Source organism: Varroa destructor, unplaced genomic scaffold (assembly GCF_002443255.2).
Source record: "Varroa destructor unplaced genomic scaffold, Vdes_3.0 BEIS01000002.1, whole genome shotgun sequence".
Classification (NCBI taxonomy): Eukaryota; Metazoa; Arthropoda; class Arachnida; order Mesostigmata; family Varroidae; genus Varroa; species Varroa destructor.
In genome coordinates this window covers 29,572,916-29,592,612 of record NW_019211455.1, presented here as the reverse complement: position 1 = coordinate 29,592,612, position 19,697 = coordinate 29,572,916, and the positions used below count along the sequence as shown (strand labels likewise).

Here is a 19,697-nt window from a genome sequence, read left to right as displayed (position 1 = left end):
GGAATACACCGGTCGTATAAACCTAACACTACACCGTACTTACAAACATAACCGCAAAAATTTCGTTTCTCCAAACGAAGCCTGGCTGCAGTCTCGTAAATAGTAGCGAGCTACTGTGATAAAGCTAAAGCGGGTCAATTACAAACAAAATACTTGTGATAATTTTATACATTAACCATATTATTAAGCAATGACAGAGTAACTAACAAACAATTTAAACTATCTATCCACGTGGTAAATTATTAACAACGACCTTATGTATAGCCTTCAGTTATGCTTGAATGTTTATAAACATAATTTCAGTTCACTGTTTCCAAGCAGGTTCAGGCAACGCGTCATTGGCTGTCAGGCCGCCGTCTATTTATAGGGAATAATTGGCGACAACCCGTCACGGAGCCAAGCAGGCAGTCACGTATATACATAGATGATTATGAGTATTTGAAGATTTTTTGCTCGCTAGGGTGTCATTAAATAGGCATCAGTGCAACTGACATCTCGATCGGAGGTGACGGGAGTAGGGAGCGAACTGTTGAAGCTACATAAATTAATCCAAGCACTACACCAAGATGATCGTGTAACAGTATAGTCTATTGAACATGACAAAAAGGCGCGTTACTTGTGCTAGTTTGCTTGTTTAGCTCGAATAACTTACATGATTGGAAGAAAAATCCATACGCCTTGGTAACGGAATCTTGCCCGATTTGCGGAGAAGTAGCTGGCTCGCTCTGCACGGGATTGATTGGAGCACCGTCAACCGATTACGATCCAATTAACAATGGCCGAATCAGTACTGGTAGAAAGCGCCTGTTTTTCATATGAGCTAATTGGAGACTCCGATTTCACTCTAGAGTAACAATGATGACACTTTAACTGCGTGATGTATATATATAACACAACTGAAATACAGATTATATTACATCGTACCCTCAATTTCGTGCCGTACGCTATTGCCAAGACAATACGATACAAAACAAGAATAGTTAAGGCACCGCATGGATGGGCCATAAACCGATATGTTGAATATGTCCTCACGACGCACATGGATCGGGCTTATTCTAAAACGCAAGAAGGCGTTAGCTTAGTTTCAAGCTTTTGAGGCCTCTTCAATCCGTTCACTTTGCTCCCGAGAAGTTGTAGATGGTGGCAGATCGCCAGCCAATATCTAATCAACATACGTCAAAAAAATTCTGTTCTGATGATGGGAGTCGCTCGATGAGGGGTGGGACGGGGGCTATTGTAATGAGTTCCTGTGGGAACGAGATCTGGAATCACACTGAGTGCGATTAGACTCTGATGCACGCAACACTGCATGTGGAGCGAATTTCGGTTGTGTAGTCCGTCTTGCGGATAAAGATACAACGTTCGGGTAATGCGTTGTTAATTCAGGTAGTACAGTCAATGGAGCATAACTTATAAGGTGGGAAGTTGTTGTTGAAGGCTTCCTTCGAGCTTCGTAGACACATAGGCCACACTCCAACAAGGCTCGTCAGGTTCTGGACGTAAATCTAAATAAATTATCAAATTCTTACATACGGCTAGCACTGAAATTGCTTGAATTAAACATATATAACTTGGTGTAGATGTACAATATACTGACCAGTCAAATCAAATTCCACGTAAATCTCTGTGATGACAACTTTCACACGATTCACTATAGAAGTAATTATGCATGCATGAAACGCTATGTAAAGATAGGGAATTCTACTAAAGGATAAACTCTATGCAAACAAACCCAAGCAAGGACGTATGTAGATGGCTATCGCACGGAAGTACACTGAGTCCCCTAGTAAGTATTAAAGTCAAGTGGGCAATTTAGCATCGCTCGCTTAACTTGCACGCGAGGTTTATAGGTTTGTATTACTTCTGCTTCTCTCTTTGATTGAATTTCTATTTGAGACTAATTTCTTTAAAGTAAAGCCACTACTACAATGTTTATAGTTAAGAATACGTCTTGCGTGTGTTATTAACACGGAAAGAATCTTTGCTCCTCGTTCGGGTTCAACACGGTGTTTTCCCCACAGAACATTTTTATGTGTCGCGACTTCTCCCTGCAAATAACAATGTAAGCATTAGTCTACTCTTATATATATGTATGTATATGTATTTAGTGTATTCGATGTGTAGAACTGTGTTTCAATTTCCTAGTGTTCCCAACATCTCAGCTGCCTTCATCGGATCAGAGGCATCTTTGTTATAAGTTTAATAATCTTCAAGCTTCGTCATCGACATAAAGTGTAAATAAATTAAGAAAGTTAGATAACTTTAGATTTACAAAAAGTTCTCCACTTTGTCGCAAGAAGCAAGAACCGTTGCTGTATTAGAGAAAGCCGTCACTGAACTAACTTGCGCTCATCAGCTTAGGTGTGACAACGGATAAATTTGGATTTTGCATTGCCCACCGTCTTTACCAAGGTTGTGAAAATTAATGTTTAGCGTGTGAAATCATATTTACCGGTAAATTCGATCATAACTGACACTACCACAATAAATGCGAACCTTCTCTGAAGCGTAAGAAAAAAAAGAAATCGATTTTGCGAGAGACAAGGCAGTGGCTGAGAGAATATTTGATACAGAAACAGCCTGAGATGTTATCGTCTTCCGAGTTTTTTTTTAATTGCGAGTAGTTCATTATAACCCTTACAAAAATTAACACGACCCGAACGCCAAGGTTCGCATTCTAATCCTCACATATGTTTGATACGAAACTAATAGAGGACATTTGGAGCTCATAGAACAAGTGAATTTTGAACCAATGTCCCGTCTCGAAGCTAATTTAAGAGGGCACTGATTTAGCGGAAGAAAGGGTGAATCGTATATCCTTCTTACCTTGTGGGAATGATGTTGTTCATATAAAAGAGAGATATGTGCGGTTTATGGCTACGATCAATAATTAAAGGAGATGATGAATCAAGCATCCATTTGAGACGAACTACACTAATATCGGCACATATTGATGAAGGTACAACCAATAGGAATACTTGACGTCTCTCGCTGTTGCTCAACCTAAATTGCAAAGTAAAACATGAGAGCAGCTTTACAGTTCTATACGACCGTTACTCATAATTAAGTAGAGCTTGTTTGATTTCAAATTCAAGACTAATTGGTATTAAGTAAACCTACTATTCAAGGTCACGTCGGGTTTAATAGAGCCGACGTATATTTCAAATATGTTATTAGGGCGCTTATGGCTTATGGAGCAATCCTGAAATTTTTGCGAACTTTTGCATACCTGCATCAATCTTGTAATAATCGATAAGTTCCAATGAACTATGTGACACACTTCATAATATATATATATATATATATATATTCAAGATGGAAGAAGATGAGGACAAGTTCTCTTTGAATGCTCTTTGGTCAACAAATGTTAGGGTGTGTATATATATACCATATTAAAACTTGTTGGTAGTGCCCACGTTTTGTCGTATATATACTGTAATACACTACTAGACGGTTATAAGCGAACTCGACGGACTTTAAGATTGGTTCACTTTTGAGCTACGAAAGGTAACTAGATACTCTAGTCTTCTAGAAATTTGTAGGTGAAAATAGGTTGAGTTTACTCCAGGAGGAATTTGTTTAGAGAGGGTACTATATTTTAGTCTCGAAAATCAACGCTCAGTGATCAAGATTTTTGTTCCACCGTACTTTTCCACACCGTAACTTCATCGAAGATTAGTACAGCCATTAAACAAGAAGGCTCTAAGCGACGGCACAGTAGATAGATGGTGCAAACATTTTAACAACGGAGATTGCAGTGTTGAACATTAGCTAAGAGGTGGCCCGATTAAAGGACTCGAGGGACAAGAACGTATTACTGCAATAAGGAGAGCTTTTCACGAAAGACGAGTTTCGAGTCTTGTCGGCTTCGGGGGGTTTGTCGGCCAAAACTGGAATTTTGCCTGTAGCATATTACAAACTCGTAGCTCAAATGCTGAATATGCGAAAGCTGAACAAAAATGGTTCCTCCGTAAATTAATTCCACGCCAGCGACATGTGGTGTGTTTCACGTGCAATTTGCGTAACTTATGCAACATATTGTCGTCATTGACGACAATGAACCTCTACTGCCAGCCGGAGAGGAACCAGGCAAGAGGATGGCGTGGCTCCAGAAAAGAATCAAGTTGGGTGGATGTGTCGAGTAGATTCGGTCGTAATGTAACGGTAGTATGGGCATCAGGGGCATCTGCTGTTATGAGATGTGCGCCGAAAGTGAAACCGTTGATGCCGTCCTCAAAGGGCTCATAGACGTTTAGCGGAGCAACCAAAAGCACGCGATCTGATTTTTTGATGTCAGTGCCGGATCTTACCTCCATGTCTCTATTTGTTCCTGGATTGAGCAAAGGAATATCCAACATTGGCTTCGATTTGCTCATTCTTCCAATCTGATTCCGTGTGATTACGGACCTTTTCATTCCCCAAAAAGGGCAACTGTTGGGCAAGCATAACCCACTATCGATCACTATCGATTTCAAAAAACCATAGATAAATAAATTACATACGGGAACGCGCATAGTAGGTATTTGACTATCCAGAGGCTACCAGGGCGTTAGAACAACTGTGTAAAAAAGAAAAAGTACCTCTAACATACACAAAAAATAATCATTATAGCTCACCAGGTGGTTCATCTTCAAAGTCCGCCGGATTCGGTGGTAAGAGCCTAATTTTATCAGAAACATAGAAAAGCTAATCGAAAATGCAATTTCTGCACAATTGTCATTAAAGTAAAACATTTTAACATACCCAAGCTTTATTTGCACAGATGAGCTAACGCCACCTTGTGTGTCTTCGACCGTCGCAAATAGGTTGCCGTTTTTTTGTAACAGCGAGACGCTTTCGGCTAAATTGATGATCATTTCGTAGTGATGCACTACCAACGAAAATCAGTTAGTAATCGGTGGTGGTCTTCGAATTGAGGTAAGATGCGAGTTTTAAGAGATAATTTTTAACTTTAAGAAATCGTTAAGGTTTTACAACAGGAGACAATGCATTCTCATTCGTTTAAATACATATTAACTAGATATTTTCTAGTTTTTTAATTATATTATATGCAATTTGACATAACGCTAAATTCAGGAGGAAGCAGCAATAGTTGTCGAATCCTGAGCCTGGTTTTTTCTTTAAAACATACTTTACATACTAAGAGCGAGAGAGATGCGCTTGATTCTGGTTGTGAAGCAGCATCTTATATAATTACCTAATTTTAATTTGTTTTACCATCTATGAGAATGTGGTATAGCAATTGCACGTGTTATTGTACGTACTGCAATACGGTTGCTCTGCATCCAGACGAAGGAAGAATCTCCGTGGCCAGGAATGGCTGTTCTTAAGACTGCGGTAACGTTCTCCTCCCTCGCCGAAGATGATGCACCGAGACGTATCGTCTCCACAATCCGTGCACTGTCCTGTTTCATAAAGGAAAAATTATATTTTATCATTGTTTGACACGAATAATATAGTCAATGACTAGTTAATTATCAAGTGTGCATGGCAATCTGAGCCTGCATCTGGTCGTACTCGTATATTTAGTCCATTTTTATGGCATGCGTCACTGCCTCGTTTAATCCCATCATGATTCAACTCCTAGTCGATGTCATGGTCTGTGCTATTCAATGGACTCGACTGTCTTGAACCTCGCCCGAATGATAAGTTAAAATATTGTGCCTCGCCGAAAGAGTGGCCTACGCGGAAAAGCCCATCTGTCGGATTCCCTGGTAAATTTTTCTGAAATACTTTCCTTCAAGGAAGCCGCTGTAGTTTGCACACTGGAACGCAACGGGAACACAGTTTTTTGTTGGGAAAAAACTAGCCGCAATAAGCCTAAATAAGAAAAGAGAAATGTTAATTTATAAAACTGATGATAACATTACACACACGCATACATAACGCAACCTGAGCTTACTATGAATAGAATGTTTTTGTTAAACTTTGCGTTCACCTGCAAGCAAAACGATACTGTATCCTTATGAAACATGTGTACAAAGGCTTATCAGTCACAATACGCTACCGGTAAGATAAATCAATGGTCGAAAGCACTGAACTATGAAAACTCGGACATGGCTGAGATTCACTTTATTCGGGGAACTGACCTGTCATATTTAACACACTAATCTTCTATTAACAATACAAAATGCGTGGTGCAAATCTGGAGTCTTCGTCATGAGTTGCTCCTAATACGGTATTTGAATGAAAATAAATATTCCAGCAAGATATTTGTCTGTGTGTTTAAAGTGTCATTCCTAACGTTCACGGTTATTTAATAAAACCATTAACTATAGCAAGCATGTACCCAACTGAGAAGCTAAACCACTAACTGCCAAAAAAATGCTTTACAAAAAGCGCGCAAAAATCTTTAAATAGTAATCATGCGTCAAGCGGTATGAATAGGTGAAAACTCCCAGCGGAATCAAGATCTAGACTGATAGAGGGCCAGAAGTTCCAAAAATACACGATTTTAAAACGGCCAATAAGTATAAAAGGAGCAGAACGTTTCAAAAAGACTAACTGTTTTCACCTAATGGGTATTCTGTTTTTCAAAACGGCTATTTGTTTCAATATAAAAGATCCAGGTGTATAGGGGACGGTCTTTGTAAACCACTTCGATGAGCCTTCGCGCCGTTTAAATATAAACTCCATCAGAAATTTTCTTTTCCTTTTATTTTTCAAATAGCGTATGAGACTTGGCAATAACGTAGACTGTCAATTTTGGGCACAGGAAGAATTTTTCATTCTCGGCGGAGGCTTATCTTCACTGAAATTTGGAAACGATACACTGTTTTTCGCCATTACAAGTTGGCTGTTTTGTTTTAAACAATAATAATGCTTTGACAATAATAACAAACGAATGTATGCCTGCTACGACAAACAGTCCGTCATCTGTCCAAATCTGAATCCTTTTGTATCTGCGTAGATCCATACACAGGCCTAGTGGAGTTTTTGTTGATTCTCATCAGTGTACTTAAGATTATTGAAAATGTATGCTACAACCTGGCCTTAATTAACCTGTACAAAGTATTTTACTCCACAGGAAGTGGGCTTGAGACAGCGTTATCTACCCTCACAGTTCAGTAGTTCTGTACCCGTGTTTACAAAAAGTGATACTGAGAGAATACTTGTCCGGCTTCCGGCAAGCCTACGACGCAGGCAGGCAGGCAGGCAGGCAGGCCTGAACATGGGCGGAAAACTTACTTAAGGACATACTGATGAGGGCAAACGATCACGTCCTTGCCGAGATTAAAAATATTTTTTTCGCCAAAAGTTTGAAACAGTATCAACGCAGGCTTCAGGCTCCCGCACGTTGGCTGCGAAAGTCCTCCATTGACGTAGATGTCCACATGTCCAGCAGGGTCCCACATGCCCAGACCTAAATTAAATCCAATTAGTAGTGGTTGAAAGGGAATCTCTGTCTCAGTTGTAGCTTACCTGATATCTTCTCTGAAAACTATGACTGCACATAGCAGGCCTTCCAAGATAATTCATTCTTCGTATAGTCATTAAACGGTAGGCATAGCATCGTGACACTTACCATTGATTATTTCTGGCAGAAATTTTCTGCCGTCCGTGTGCCATACCTCAACAAATTCGCCGTCAGTAGGATCTATACGGATTTCAGGTCGGCCCTTCTCAAAGTATGGACCCGCCGGATCAAGAGCTAAAATAATCAATTATTTTAACAAAATGTACAACTGCGTATATCGGATGGGGACGATCTATAAAATTCCTGTCAAGTGAGAATCTTACCTGCCTTAATCAATTAAAGCTGTGTTCCTTAACATTTCGTCTAGGTTTAATAGATAACTTTACTTGAGCGTTGAGTTAGATTCAAATTATCTGACAGATACAGATTTTCAATTAGGATAAATGGGGCTGGATCAGAAATAAGTTGCTTAATGTGACGTTCGTCCCGGCATGAGAAAAGCTCTTACTGATGTACCCTTAAGAGAATCCACTATTTTGTCATATTATAATTTACGGCATAAAACGATTGAATAATTTTGCATTTTCTGTTTTCGTGAGAAATCGTTTCTGAGTGGAAATAGACGAGTAGCAATCCCTTGCAGAAGACGATTTTTCTAAGATGCATGCAATACTACTACTTGCCTTTGAAACCCCACGATACTTGTTAGCAACAATTGTCTCAAGTATAAGTGAAACCTCCTCAAATGGTGTAATGCGTAAAGTTTACTGACCACCTGAACATGTACGCATTTAAGGATGATTAACTTTTACTTTAAAGACCCATACAAAACAAAAGCGTGTCCCAGTGGTATTTTACCAAAAAATATTTATGATTGCAATAGACATATGCTGTACAAGTGAAAATAAAAATTGTGTGTAAAACATACATTTTAGCTAGATTATCAAGTACTTTGATTCGTGTGGGACAATAATATTCGCAAAGGTATCATATCGTTCCCAACTATGGTCTCTATTCAGTCGAGCAAGTATAAAACCGATTCCTATACGGATTAAAGATTTGCCATTGTGTGTTGAGGGATAGCGTTACGAGATCGAATTCAGATTTTCACAAAAAACGGATAAAGTGTTGGACTTATGACGATTATAATAGAAATACGGATACACAGGCACCTCGAGTCAACAAGGAGAGAACTGATCATTTCAGAAACCTTTTGGTGTTCTCCATCCATCCTAAAATGACTAAAGCTTTCCAATGACAGTGAACGTCAGAATAAGCTTTTTCGTTGAGGAACACCCTGCCATTAGGAATATAATTAGTCTTAAAGTAACTTTGCATTATATAATTCATTGTTATATAACTAACCTAACAACTTTTGTAGACCTGGCACACGCTGTCCGGCGTAGCCGATGATGTGCGAGCCAAGGCTGTGTCCCATTAGATAAATTTTGGATTTTTCGATTCTGAAATACTCCTGTGGACATTAGAGAACTATGCTCGTTAGACCGCACATATAGTTAAAGGTTGTCATAACCAATAGTTGCTTTTCACGTTATTATCTTCATCGTTATAGATTAAGTTAAAAAATTGCTCTTTTCTTTGTTTTCAGTAAGATGTGTGATGATAGTATCTTGTAATACATATACACACTTATCTTCATTTCGAAATTGTGTCAAAACAGGAGATTCACGTTATTGACTTTTTTTTTTAAATGTTTGTGCGACAACTGGCATTTGGTGTGGTGACTAAGTTAAAATTGATTATCGAAAAATAGTAAGTCGTGTTCTATACCGATGAAACTACCTTATGTAGGAATGAATAAAATTAGTATAAGTCTATAAACTGTGGAAATATTTTTGAAAGGAACAAATACGACATCTACGTGTACCCGACCATATCACGGCAGCTAAACGAAATCAAAAATGCACGCAAACAAATAACGGGAATAAGCCAAGGTGTAACTTTTTTCGGCAGATTTTAGTTTGTTCGGAAGTACAGTGCAATAAATTAACGTTAAAAGGCTACTGCCTGAAATTTCATAATAATTATAATATTCGAATTTAATATTTGTACTTACGATCAGTTTCTCGAGTAACAGAGCGAGCTCTACGCCAACGATTCGTGAATTGGCAGTCGAAGTCCAATATGCGTTTACGCTGCCTTTGCTCCAGTCGACGAATATGAAATTACAGTTTATGTGTTTCAGGAAATTTTTTCTGATCGCCTTAAGTACAAATTGAGTTAGATTGTTAGCATATCATTTTGGTCAGGTTGGATGTACGGACTAAACAGTAGTAGGAGTGACGTTTCCTTCCGTTTTGATCTCTTCTACTCTACTCTGACACACCCTTTTAACTATCTTTTCCTAGTTGATATATTCGGTTGAATTGATAGCTGTTATATTTCGTCGCAGACAGGCTTGCTGAAAATATATGAGTACGATTATTTGACATTTCGGAGAACGCTAACAGATTTAGCTTCCGAATTGTAAACCTCAGCATCGTCCTGAATTTCATAGGCCACGACGAAAACCCCTTGATATCTTCACCATAAATAAAGGGCCCAGTAAAATAAAGTACGTTGGTGACAATCACCCCTTCAAGGAAAAAGCGCATATTAAGGCACACACACCGATTGTTGTACGCGCAATTTTTTGATACCTTCGATGAAGACGGGAACCGCTCCTACGGTGTCTCAGTCGAGAGTCTAGTTCGTATACGTGAAGTGATTCATGTGCCCAGCCGTGTGAAAATCGACATCAATGCGCAATGGTTTGTCCAAATCCTCAGTTCCTTTGCCCACTCGCCCTGCTCCAATTGCCACCTAAATGCTCCATTTGTCAACCATGGTTCAATAAATTTTCTGGCCAGAGGGACGTACGCAGCATATAGCCTTAGTTGATGCGTACTTGGCAATGAGGTTCCGCTCAGACCGTCTCGAAATCACTTGCTGGAAAATCTATGTTTCGAAGATACGGAATTACCTTGAGCGGTAAAAGAAGATAGAACGTCATTTCTACTAACGGCTCTTCGGTCAGGAATCGTCAGTTTGTCCGATTAACTCGTATTTTTTAACAGAGCATTCTGCGGGTATATTTGGTAGTAGTCCGAAAGATCCTTCGTTGATTATTGCAGCGTGTACAATTTACGAGCGAAAAAGGTCAGGAGAACGGGTTCTTTACACTACACATTGTGTAAATACTTCATGTACTGTACTCAGCCAAGGCAGCGGGACCTGACCTAATCAGAAACGCGCACTGAAAGACACGAGCTCCCTAGTGGGTGCCTTTGTGCAGGCTTGCTACTTCTAAAGTGGTTTGAGGCTGTCCTGTTCATCATTCTGAAAGACAAGGCTGGTCCAGCCGGCCTCTTAACCCGGCATAGTTTAGAAATGCGCCTACTACAAATTATCGCCCAAAAAGATTTAAAAAGAACACAAAAAGACTCCGTAGATCAGTTCGGTAAACATAAGAGAACAGCATGCCGTAAGACTGAGCCGTTCTATCATGAGAGCGTGCTCTACCCTGCTGGACGACACCAAGCGGACCCTAGCAAAATCGTTCCAGCTAGCTTTTAAGAATCTCAAAGCAGTTCCCGATTCAGCCCCCTGGAGCACTGTGCTAAAGATACTGGCAGAGATCTGGGCGCCATTAAATGTCTGTTAGCGACATCTGCTAGTAACCATTTTATAGTTTTTCTGTAAGAGAGATAATGATTCGAACTAACGACAGAGTGGCCAAACTGCATCACTCCCCTTAAACTAGCGAAATAATTCAAGGAGATAAACTCAGGTCGTTACTGTTGTCGACCTTGTTAAAAGATCTGCCTAACATAATTCGGGATCAATGCGACCTGGTCAACTTCATTGTACACTAGACAGCGGTCAGGCTGTACGCGGTCTCTGCTGAATTCAGGTGACCTGTTAATTAAGCAAAAACGACGGTAATAAGTTTCAGACGGGGAGGATGTATTCTATTCGAGGATCTTCTAAAATAGACCAGTTCCGAACTTCCCTGCGTATATAAATTATCCTAGCGTGGTCTGCTCCCAACCACCAAAAGCATTTGCTTCATACTTGATAACGCCAAAAGGCCCCCTCAGTCATGCTGATGACTAGGAAACTTCACCTTCTGCCAACATCTGCTGCCTCGCGGGTTTTCGATCTATAGGTTGTGCCGTTGGCGGTCTACGAAGTAAAGATGGTCTAGGAAATTTTAATTAGTGAGGCGTTAAGCTCCTCAATCGCCCTGTTCATCAAAGAGCTGAGGGCACGCTTCAACTTTCGCGCAAGGCAGCCCTTCAACGACGAGCCTCCAGTGCTCGAGATTGACGCCAGATGCTTAGATTCAGATATCATGAAGGACGATGTGTGGAAGTAAATGAAAAGATTAAACAGCGAGGTTATTATAAGATTAGCACACATTATCGATTAAGAGTGCTTCCTACTGCGTATGTGCACGCTGTGGACTCTCTTGTGAAAAATATTAATGTGTAGAAGAGTAAGTGTATGTAACCGTACTAGCTTAGAACTAGACACTAGGTCAGTCTAGCTTAGGACAAATTGATCAAATATGTGGCCAGATTCACTCGTTTTCTGAGGTTGTCTTTACCAGATTTCATTTCGAAATATTATGTATATATAGATAAGAAGATACACTACACCATTAAATCGAGTTGAAAATAAGAGGATTCAGATACGCCCGTGATCAGATTATTCGTCTATCGTGACGTCGGAAGTGCCTGATTCGGATGGCGATAATAGCCTGTAAGTACGAATGTGGAGTCCTAATATAATAGAAGACATAAGCGGAAAAATACTGTGCGGTTAAGTTCGGATAGTAATAGAAAGTCAAGTTACTATCACTACATTTTTCAATACTGGATTGTCGAAAAACATGGACCGTTTTTAAACTAGAATTGAAGCAAATATGTTTTTGTACTTTAGAATATGACTAAACTAACTATACGCCATTTTGGTCCACGACCTTCTTCCATTTTTGTAATAACACCATAATCCGATAATCGGAGAACTACGATTCCCAGGCAAAAAACTGTCACAAGTGCTTTTGGATCCCTGTATTAGAATTAAATTAGCACCATAAAGAAAATTCTGCAGAGACTCAAAAAAATGACAGCGCAGGATTTAGACTATATGGTAAATACCATTGAAATTTCTCATCCAAGGTCTCTCAACCTTTGTTAGATAATTAAAGATGTGGGTGGTCTAGCATTGTGTTAGAGAAAAATGACGCTTTTTTTAATATTAATTAGTTCTAATCGATTTTGTGTTAACAATAAAGGTCCGAATCAATTGTTTTGCCTGGTGCCAGCATCTAATAACGCACGATTCTTTTCTAAATATATAGTATCATCACGTTTTGACGTCACCCTGGGGTATTATCTTTTTTTGCACTTATCGTATTTTTATTATATATATATATATATATATATATATATATATATATATATATATATTATAAGCAATAGACATTTTCTTTGAGCTCAAGTAAGATAAAAGGTTTTACTTCATGAAATGAGGTAGTTGTTAATTCGCCTACTTGCTGCAACAAAATTAGGATTTCAAAATGTAGGATGCCTCAAATTTTTTTTAATATGTCAAAAATGTCAAAAAATATTTTTTGACATCAATGAGTACCTTTTATCAAAATGTTCGAGCAATTGTTTGAAGGATCTTAGGGAAAAGTGAATCATTTATTATGGTAATGTAACGTGGCTCGAATTCCAGCTGCTATTATGTGAGAGACCGATGTCAAACATAGCACAGGTCGAATTCCAATAATGCTCGAAGTTCAAAATTAATCTGATTTCTAGAATGAGCCAACTAAAGAAAATGGCTTATTAACATCAAAATTGAAAAGATTTCCACTACCATTTCAATATTACCTATTTGTCACTTCTAACGGAATCCAACGCAAGTAAACAACAGAAAAAAGGAATAAAGTTACTTTTAAGATTACGTTTATTTAAACGATTTATTATAATATTTTAAACTAAAGTATATTAAAGGGGATACGCATTCGTACCTGATAAATTTTCTCATTGGTATTAAAGGTGAAGTACCCATGGCAGAAGACGTAGACTGGCAGAGCTGGATCAAATTCAATTCTTTTGAGAGATTTTTCGGTGATTTCATTACCACGTAGGCGATAGGGTGAAGGATGTCTGCGTGTGGAAAATTCAAACTGAACATAGATTACACATTATTTACAAAGTAGCGTATTAGACAAGCTACATTGTATTTATTATAGTTCTTCAAAAATTATCCGATGGAAACACTTGTGAGAATTCAAACGAAGAATAGCAGCGGTTGATCAACTATAATTTTACTAAACTGTTGATTCTATATTTTTAACTTTTTTTAATCTCGAAACACTTAATATGTCGATCCGCTGCCTCGTATAAAACATTCGGCCAACATACTCATAATTAGTAATACTTTAGGCAAAAAAAATGCGGATTCCTGATAGATCTCGAACCACGCCTAACGAGAGCTACTTGAGTTACTTTTAGTGTACCTGTTTCCCTGAGGGGATGTCAGGTCTGCTCCAAAATTTTGTATCCGCGTTTTTGTAGTTGCCAGAAGAATCGTACGCATATATAGTAACTACTCTGCCTCGATATACGCGGAGAAGTTACGATCGTTATAACATCCTAATGGTAGCTTTAAAGGATATAGCTTTTAGTCTTTAAAACATACGAAACTATGATTCGAGACGTATCGGTTACTAAGATCTCAAAAAAGATTTGCTTATATCGTTGCAGTAAGTAACACACCTGGCCGCTTAATGAAGTAATCCAAATAGCCTACCGTGGTTTGGATGCGTTCCCTATCCCAGGGTAAGGAACTTACAAGCGAACGTCTTGCATTATAATCTGAAAAGGCGCCACCAGTGCTTAGGCAACCCAGCTCTCCATAGCATTTTGTACGATTTCCGAAAAGCTGAATAGCTTCACTGACGGCGAAGCTCGCACGCACTAATGTACAATAATACTTAATTAATCTGACGTTTACGACATACGTTTGCTTATATATTTCGAACGTTACTTCGATTTTATATGACCGATCTCATTACTTAATTGCTTGAATGGGCCAAACAAGATTAGATCAGTTTAGCAGTACAGTCATTGACATTTCATTAAAAGCGGTAGGCCAATTAATCAGATGTAACTATTCCTCTCCAGCTATTCAGGCCTAATAGTTCTGGTTTTTACATCTTCCAGAACTAAAGGACTGCAATATCGTAGTAGTATACGTTAACCTTAGTCTAGACACAAATAATACTTTTGGAGGAGTAAACTTCTATAGGAGGAAGGTTCCAGTTTTACTTTGGAGATTTGTAACTGCAACTAGAGCTCCATTAGCTGTATTGCCGAGCTATCATAAACTACCGGCCTGAGTCATTAATCATTCGGATAGAACCGAACATTTTCTGACAGAACGCGTCAACATTTTTACTACCGACTGTAGTAACACGTATTTTGAGAGAAACGGATTCTTACGCGTTTGGAAAATCACTCACCATACTGTGTATATTCTTTGATATAATAGTCCATGATACGACAGTTTAGGCAGTGTGAACTCGTTCTAGTATAACATATAATATTGCAAAGACTTTTTTTAAATTTATTCGGCATATAGGGCCGTTCCGTGGGTACGTTTTAGAAGTCTTGATACTTTTGTTAATAGATCAAGGCATTAGATTATGAATTGAATTTTTTTAACAAAAGCTATACTTACTGATTAGAACTTCGTTTTGCTAATTTTGAGTGGTTTGCATTGTTTTTGCATTTGCGGTTAAGCTTACAAAAAAAACCATCAGTTACACATTATACGCACATCTGTTCGCTAGAATATCTAAAAATGAGTAACATATCTCCTCTGCTCTCACATAGTCTATTTACCCAGCTTCTTTAAACTTTTCCAAGAGAAACCAGACATAATGCTAGCCTATGGAAATACATCCTAAATATCGTGAAATATGCTTGAGTAATAGCAAAATAGGCATAGCGGATCTCATTAGTCACTTTTGTTATGCTGGAACTAAAGCCCAATATTCCTTTCAAATTTCCTTCTGTGTTGCCTATTAAAGAGAGAATGGTTCAATTAATGAAACTGCAGTTCTGTACGAGGTTTTGTAATAATCACATCAAAATTCAGTATCAGAATTACTGTGATCGTTGAATAATTTCTTTATTATCGAGCTTATACGTCACTTAGTGAAGATCTTTGATGACCCTTCATAATATTAAATTATAGAATTATTCAACGAAACAAGAATCGTTTCTCGAATGTCGTTATTTTCAGTTCGTGATACTGTATATGGACAGGAATGTTTACCAAGTGTGTGCTGCATCGCCGGGTCTGCAGAAGTATTTATATACAACGCGCTCTGCTTTAGCGTAGAATTCGTGTACGGACGGAAGAAATGAAGCAGCCCCATTAACTTCCTATCGAAAAATACCCCACGATTAAAACACAACAAAACCACTTATTTGCATAGACTAGATCTCCAAACTAGAGCAAAATCACACATTTAGGGGTCAAAAAAGTTTTATGCAATGTTTTTTATTCACCTACCTTATGTACGCTAGCAGAACTTTTATATGGATTAATAATTATTAATTAGTATATAATTATTATTTAGATATATAATTATTAATTATAAATTAAGTTAGTCATTAATAATCTGACAATTAAAGAAATTGTCAGATTATTAATGACTAACGTTTTGAATACATAGACTTTTCATGAAACAATAAGTCGTAGCAGCTTTAAGACGTTTTCGTGAGGTAGGAGAAGTTACAGACGCACGAATTATTTTTCCTAAGACATACACAACCTATAAAGTAAGTCCACGAACCGGTCCATGAATTGTTTAACATTTATTATTTGTTATCAGAGAGAAGACCAATTACCTTGATATATGCTAAAGTGGAGAAATGCTATAGAATTTAAGCCAGGTTCTACGAATGAATCTACACCTACTTACATGATTCTATGATGGATAAAGTTATCACTAATTTATTTAAAAATGTACTGAATTTCTCGAGCATTTCACTGCTCTAATCATGGTAATATGGAACGAAAATATAAGTACTCTGTTCGATCTTATTTATAAACGATCAGGCAGGGGGTGACCACTAGAATTTGCTTCAGGTTGAAGCAAACATGATTTATTTCTCAGTATTACCCATTATATAGACAAGAGTGTACTGTTCTTTTCTGTAAGAAGGCAGATTTTTAAAACTTCAAAAATTAGAGAGTTTTAATTTGAATTTGCTAGAAGCTAAATCTAAAGTCTAGTGGACCATCGATTAAACATTAACAAAATATGATATATTATGTAAGATGTGAGAGGTAAAAACGTATTCTTGATTGGTTACATTTTAAATGATAAAAAAAACGATTTTACGATTCTCTTTAATCAAAATTAAACAAAGCTACAAGCAGGCACATCGTCATAATGGATATTAAAACAGTATCTGTAATCTAAAATCCGATGTTATTCTGTATAATAAAATTTCTATTGAAACTCAATCGTTTTATTAGTAAACTGTACTAAAAAAACGTACACTCAGTCCGTCGACAGCTATTTTTATTTATTCTTCGCTTTTGCCTTTGAAGGCTTTCCTTTTATTCGAGTAGCGTAGCAGATCTGAACTTACCAATAATAAATATGTTCCACACCGTGCTGTCTAAGCTTAAACACATTTCACCACCTACAGTTGACGCACAAAAGCTTACGCACAATCAACGGAGCCGTTGCGCAAGTGAAATAGTTCGCCAAACAACTCTAGGAATTTCATATAACGTCATTAATGAGCTCAGTTATCCTTTCCCACAAGTTTCTCTCGCCTACTTGCAAATCAAGGTCAACTTCTCCTATGAGAAACCTTGGTTATCGATTAGGTGAAATTGTTGTAAACTTGAGCTTAGGCAGATCACAGCTGCAACTAAACAGACAATTTGTTTTTCGAAAGTGATTCATGTAACAATTAGTCAAACCCGCCAAGCGATTAGTTCTTTTAGTGTATACGGGTTAATTCGCTCGGTTGTTTACAAGAATAGGTCCTGGTTTTTTAAGTTCACCCCTCTCGTTTCTATAAAAATATGGGAGCACTTTATAGCAGGCCTTGCCCCCCAGCTTAAACTTTTAATCTTCCGAAATGCTTTATAAACGTTTCCAACGATAACTTTGAGTTATGATACACATATTGAAAAAGCGCTATACAATGCTTACCACAACCAAAGAAGGTAATAATAGTTGAATATGGCATTGCAAAAAATGCGCACTTGAACAGTAATCCACAGTAAAATGGTTAACTTCTTGACACATCGTTAAATCATAGTCATCAATGGCTGCTTTTAAGTATGCTGAAATAATACTCTTTACTATTTTGAACGAATAGGTTTATTCACATTAACGTAATGTCCACCTATATTCCATATAAATTAAGCTGTAATATATTTGTAACAGTAAACATTGGTTGCTATAGGGAGCTTTTAAATATAGTTATATTTAGAGCGAGCCCGTTATATACAAATGTTACATTGTGAGTACTTCTTCAGGAATGTATAATAAATACATATCTATTAAAATTGTTTCGAAACGCAAGCGTATTCCTTTCCATCCATGTATAGGCCAATCATTAACCAGCTGCTCATTGTGACTAACTTTAAGCGATCCACCCCACTGCAGTCAATAATGTTTGTGGACATTGCAGTTCGCGTCAAAAATCTAGAGAGAGTAGCCACGTATAAAAATTACACCAGATAATAGTGTTTGTTATCGTGGTCGAAAAAAAAATTAGAAGATAATCCAATAAGGATATGAGCAAGAGAAGCTAGTTTGAGCATTATAGGTTTTTTCTTAGCTTATGTCTTGCGTCGCCGCTGAATAAATAAGAAAAAATGGGCGATCTTCCGGTGCGTTAATTTGCTGAGTGTTTTTATATATTAACAAAATTTCGCTTGCCCCCAGCAAATCGCTAAAGCAAACAATTTACAGCTGATTTTAATTAGCTCCACCCGCTCGGGCGGATGCCTCAAAATTGTCTAATCAATTCTCGCCTCCATACCTCCTTCCATAACCAAAATCACATCAGAAATCCTCAGGGATTCAATATTGAATCAGTTCACCTTCTAATTGTTTTTACCCTACGACATTTCATTGTGTACTGAGCTCATTTACGATACGTGCAAACATTATCAGTCTAGGTAATAAAATTGCCGACTGCTAATTACTCCATTAGGTATTGTGACAAATTACGGGGCGTAATTTTTGTTAGCCAAGCAGGCTTTTCGTTGATGTAACGATTGGCTCTTTTTGCTCGTTGGACCAATTCCTCGATTCTCTCGGCTGTTTTACCTGCAGCTGTCAGGTGTCCAACGATTATAAGGGATGTGTTAGGACGAGTCACGATGGAACACAGCAAAGGCGGATCGCGGCGAGAGAGTTCGTCGACAAAAGGCAGGTTAAATAAAGGAAGCACCACGACATTCGGGTCAGCGACATGCGTCAAAAGGTCGGGCCCAATAAACTGGGCCTCACAGCGTGAGGCTAAGTTTGGTGGAAGGAGGGATACCGGAATATGGTTACTGGCGAACGATAACACGATATGAATTCGGCTAGAATGGGGAGCTAGCGCTTCGACAACGTTGCAAATCATCTGAATCGGGGCGCGAGGAAGATCCCTAGAAGGTAGAAGCTCGGCAGTGCTTACGTTGATCATAGTAAGAGCGGCTAACTTAATTGCGCAGTCCAACCGATCCCGATTCGGCGCCACAGCAGTTTTGTCACGCATTGACCGTAGCCGACCTAGGAAAATATACATGACAAAAGTACTGCTGTTATAGCCTACATATGTGCATATCTTAATACATACGATGTTCCTTCTATGGCTACGTGTAGGATGGACGGCTTAAAAAGCTGACGTTGTTTCGGGCTAAGCGCATATGGCCTAGATTTGAATCGTTTGGATTGCTACGGATACGGCGAATCTTGACTTTGCGACGCATTGATGCCATCAAGAAGAAATAAGCGAAATTTAAAGAAAAAAATATTTGAGACAAGGACTATGAACGGTTTAAGCCTTAAATCGAAGAGAACTGAGGTTATGGCAAATCAACATAATAGTTAGAAATTACACTCTTGGCGTGTTCAGAAAATTACGTTCAAATATACACTTTTTGTTGAGATATGATTTTAGAAAACAAATCAGAAAAAAGCCTGTATATATATATAGCAAAATCGTACCAT

General features: G+C 38.2%; 2 protein-coding genes and 1 long non-coding RNA gene across 7 annotated transcripts in view; 1 reads left to right on the top strand and 2 right to left on the bottom strand.

Moving 5' to 3' along the window:
• Positions 1-18,274, top strand: part of LOC147757640 (uncharacterized) — a 29,184-nt gene extending 10,910 nt beyond the window's left edge. The window contains exon 3 of one of the 2 annotated variants that reach the window (XR_015320860.1): positions 15,743-18,274. This is a non-coding gene — a long non-coding RNA (uncharacterized LOC147757640). The remainder of the gene's footprint in view (positions 1-15,742) is intronic. The other variant, XR_015320865.1, reaches the window with a different exon arrangement.
• Positions 160-17,219, bottom strand: LOC111246044 (inactive pancreatic lipase-related protein 1-like). Of its 3 annotated transcripts, none has more exons than XM_086979885.1 (12): positions 17,104-17,219; positions 14,246-14,412; positions 13,461-13,619; positions 9,495-9,641; positions 8,783-8,891; positions 7,526-7,651; positions 7,189-7,363; positions 5,740-5,820; positions 5,265-5,407; positions 4,744-4,870; positions 2,827-3,003; positions 160-2,048 (listed from the first exon to the last, which is right to left on the bottom strand). In XM_086979885.1, exons 1-12 carry the CDS (start codon positions 17,147-17,149, stop codon positions 1,964-1,966), a joined length of 1,542 nt encoding a protein of 513 aa, XP_086836011.1. In that variant the 5' UTR covers positions 17,150-17,219; the 3' UTR covers positions 160-1,963. The 3 variants fall into 3 exon arrangements, with proteins under 3 accessions (XP_086836011.1, XP_086836012.1, XP_086836013.1); XM_086979886.1 differs by having other exon boundaries at positions 14,246-14,310; positions 17,104-17,217; XM_086979887.1 differs by lacking the exon at positions 2,827-3,003.
• LOC111246039 (uncharacterized) overlaps positions 17,017-19,697 on the bottom strand; it is a 14,704-nt gene continuing 12,023 nt past the window's right edge. For both annotated transcript variants that reach the window (XM_022795241.2, XM_022795242.2), the window contains exon 10: positions 17,017-19,256. In XM_022795241.2, coding sequence (XP_022650976.1) covers positions 18,679-19,256 — 578 coding nt within the window. In that variant the 3' untranslated portion in view covers positions 17,017-18,678. The remainder of the gene's footprint in view (positions 19,257-19,697) is intronic.

Bases quoted from the DNA above. Each gene is read 5' to 3' on its own strand.
- LOC111246044 (XM_086979885.1), bottom strand. From the start codon at position 17,149: ATGTGTTTAAGCTTAGACAGCACGGTGTGGAACATATTTATTATTG. The intron at 8,892-9,494 runs GTAAGTACAAAT...TAATGTCCACAG, and splicing joins TGTTACTCGAGAAACTGATC to GAGTATTTCAGAATCGAAAA. The intron at 7,652-8,782 runs GTTAGTTATATA...TGATTATTTTAG, and splicing joins AGGTCTACAAAAGTTGTTAG to CTCTTGATCCGGCGGGTCCA.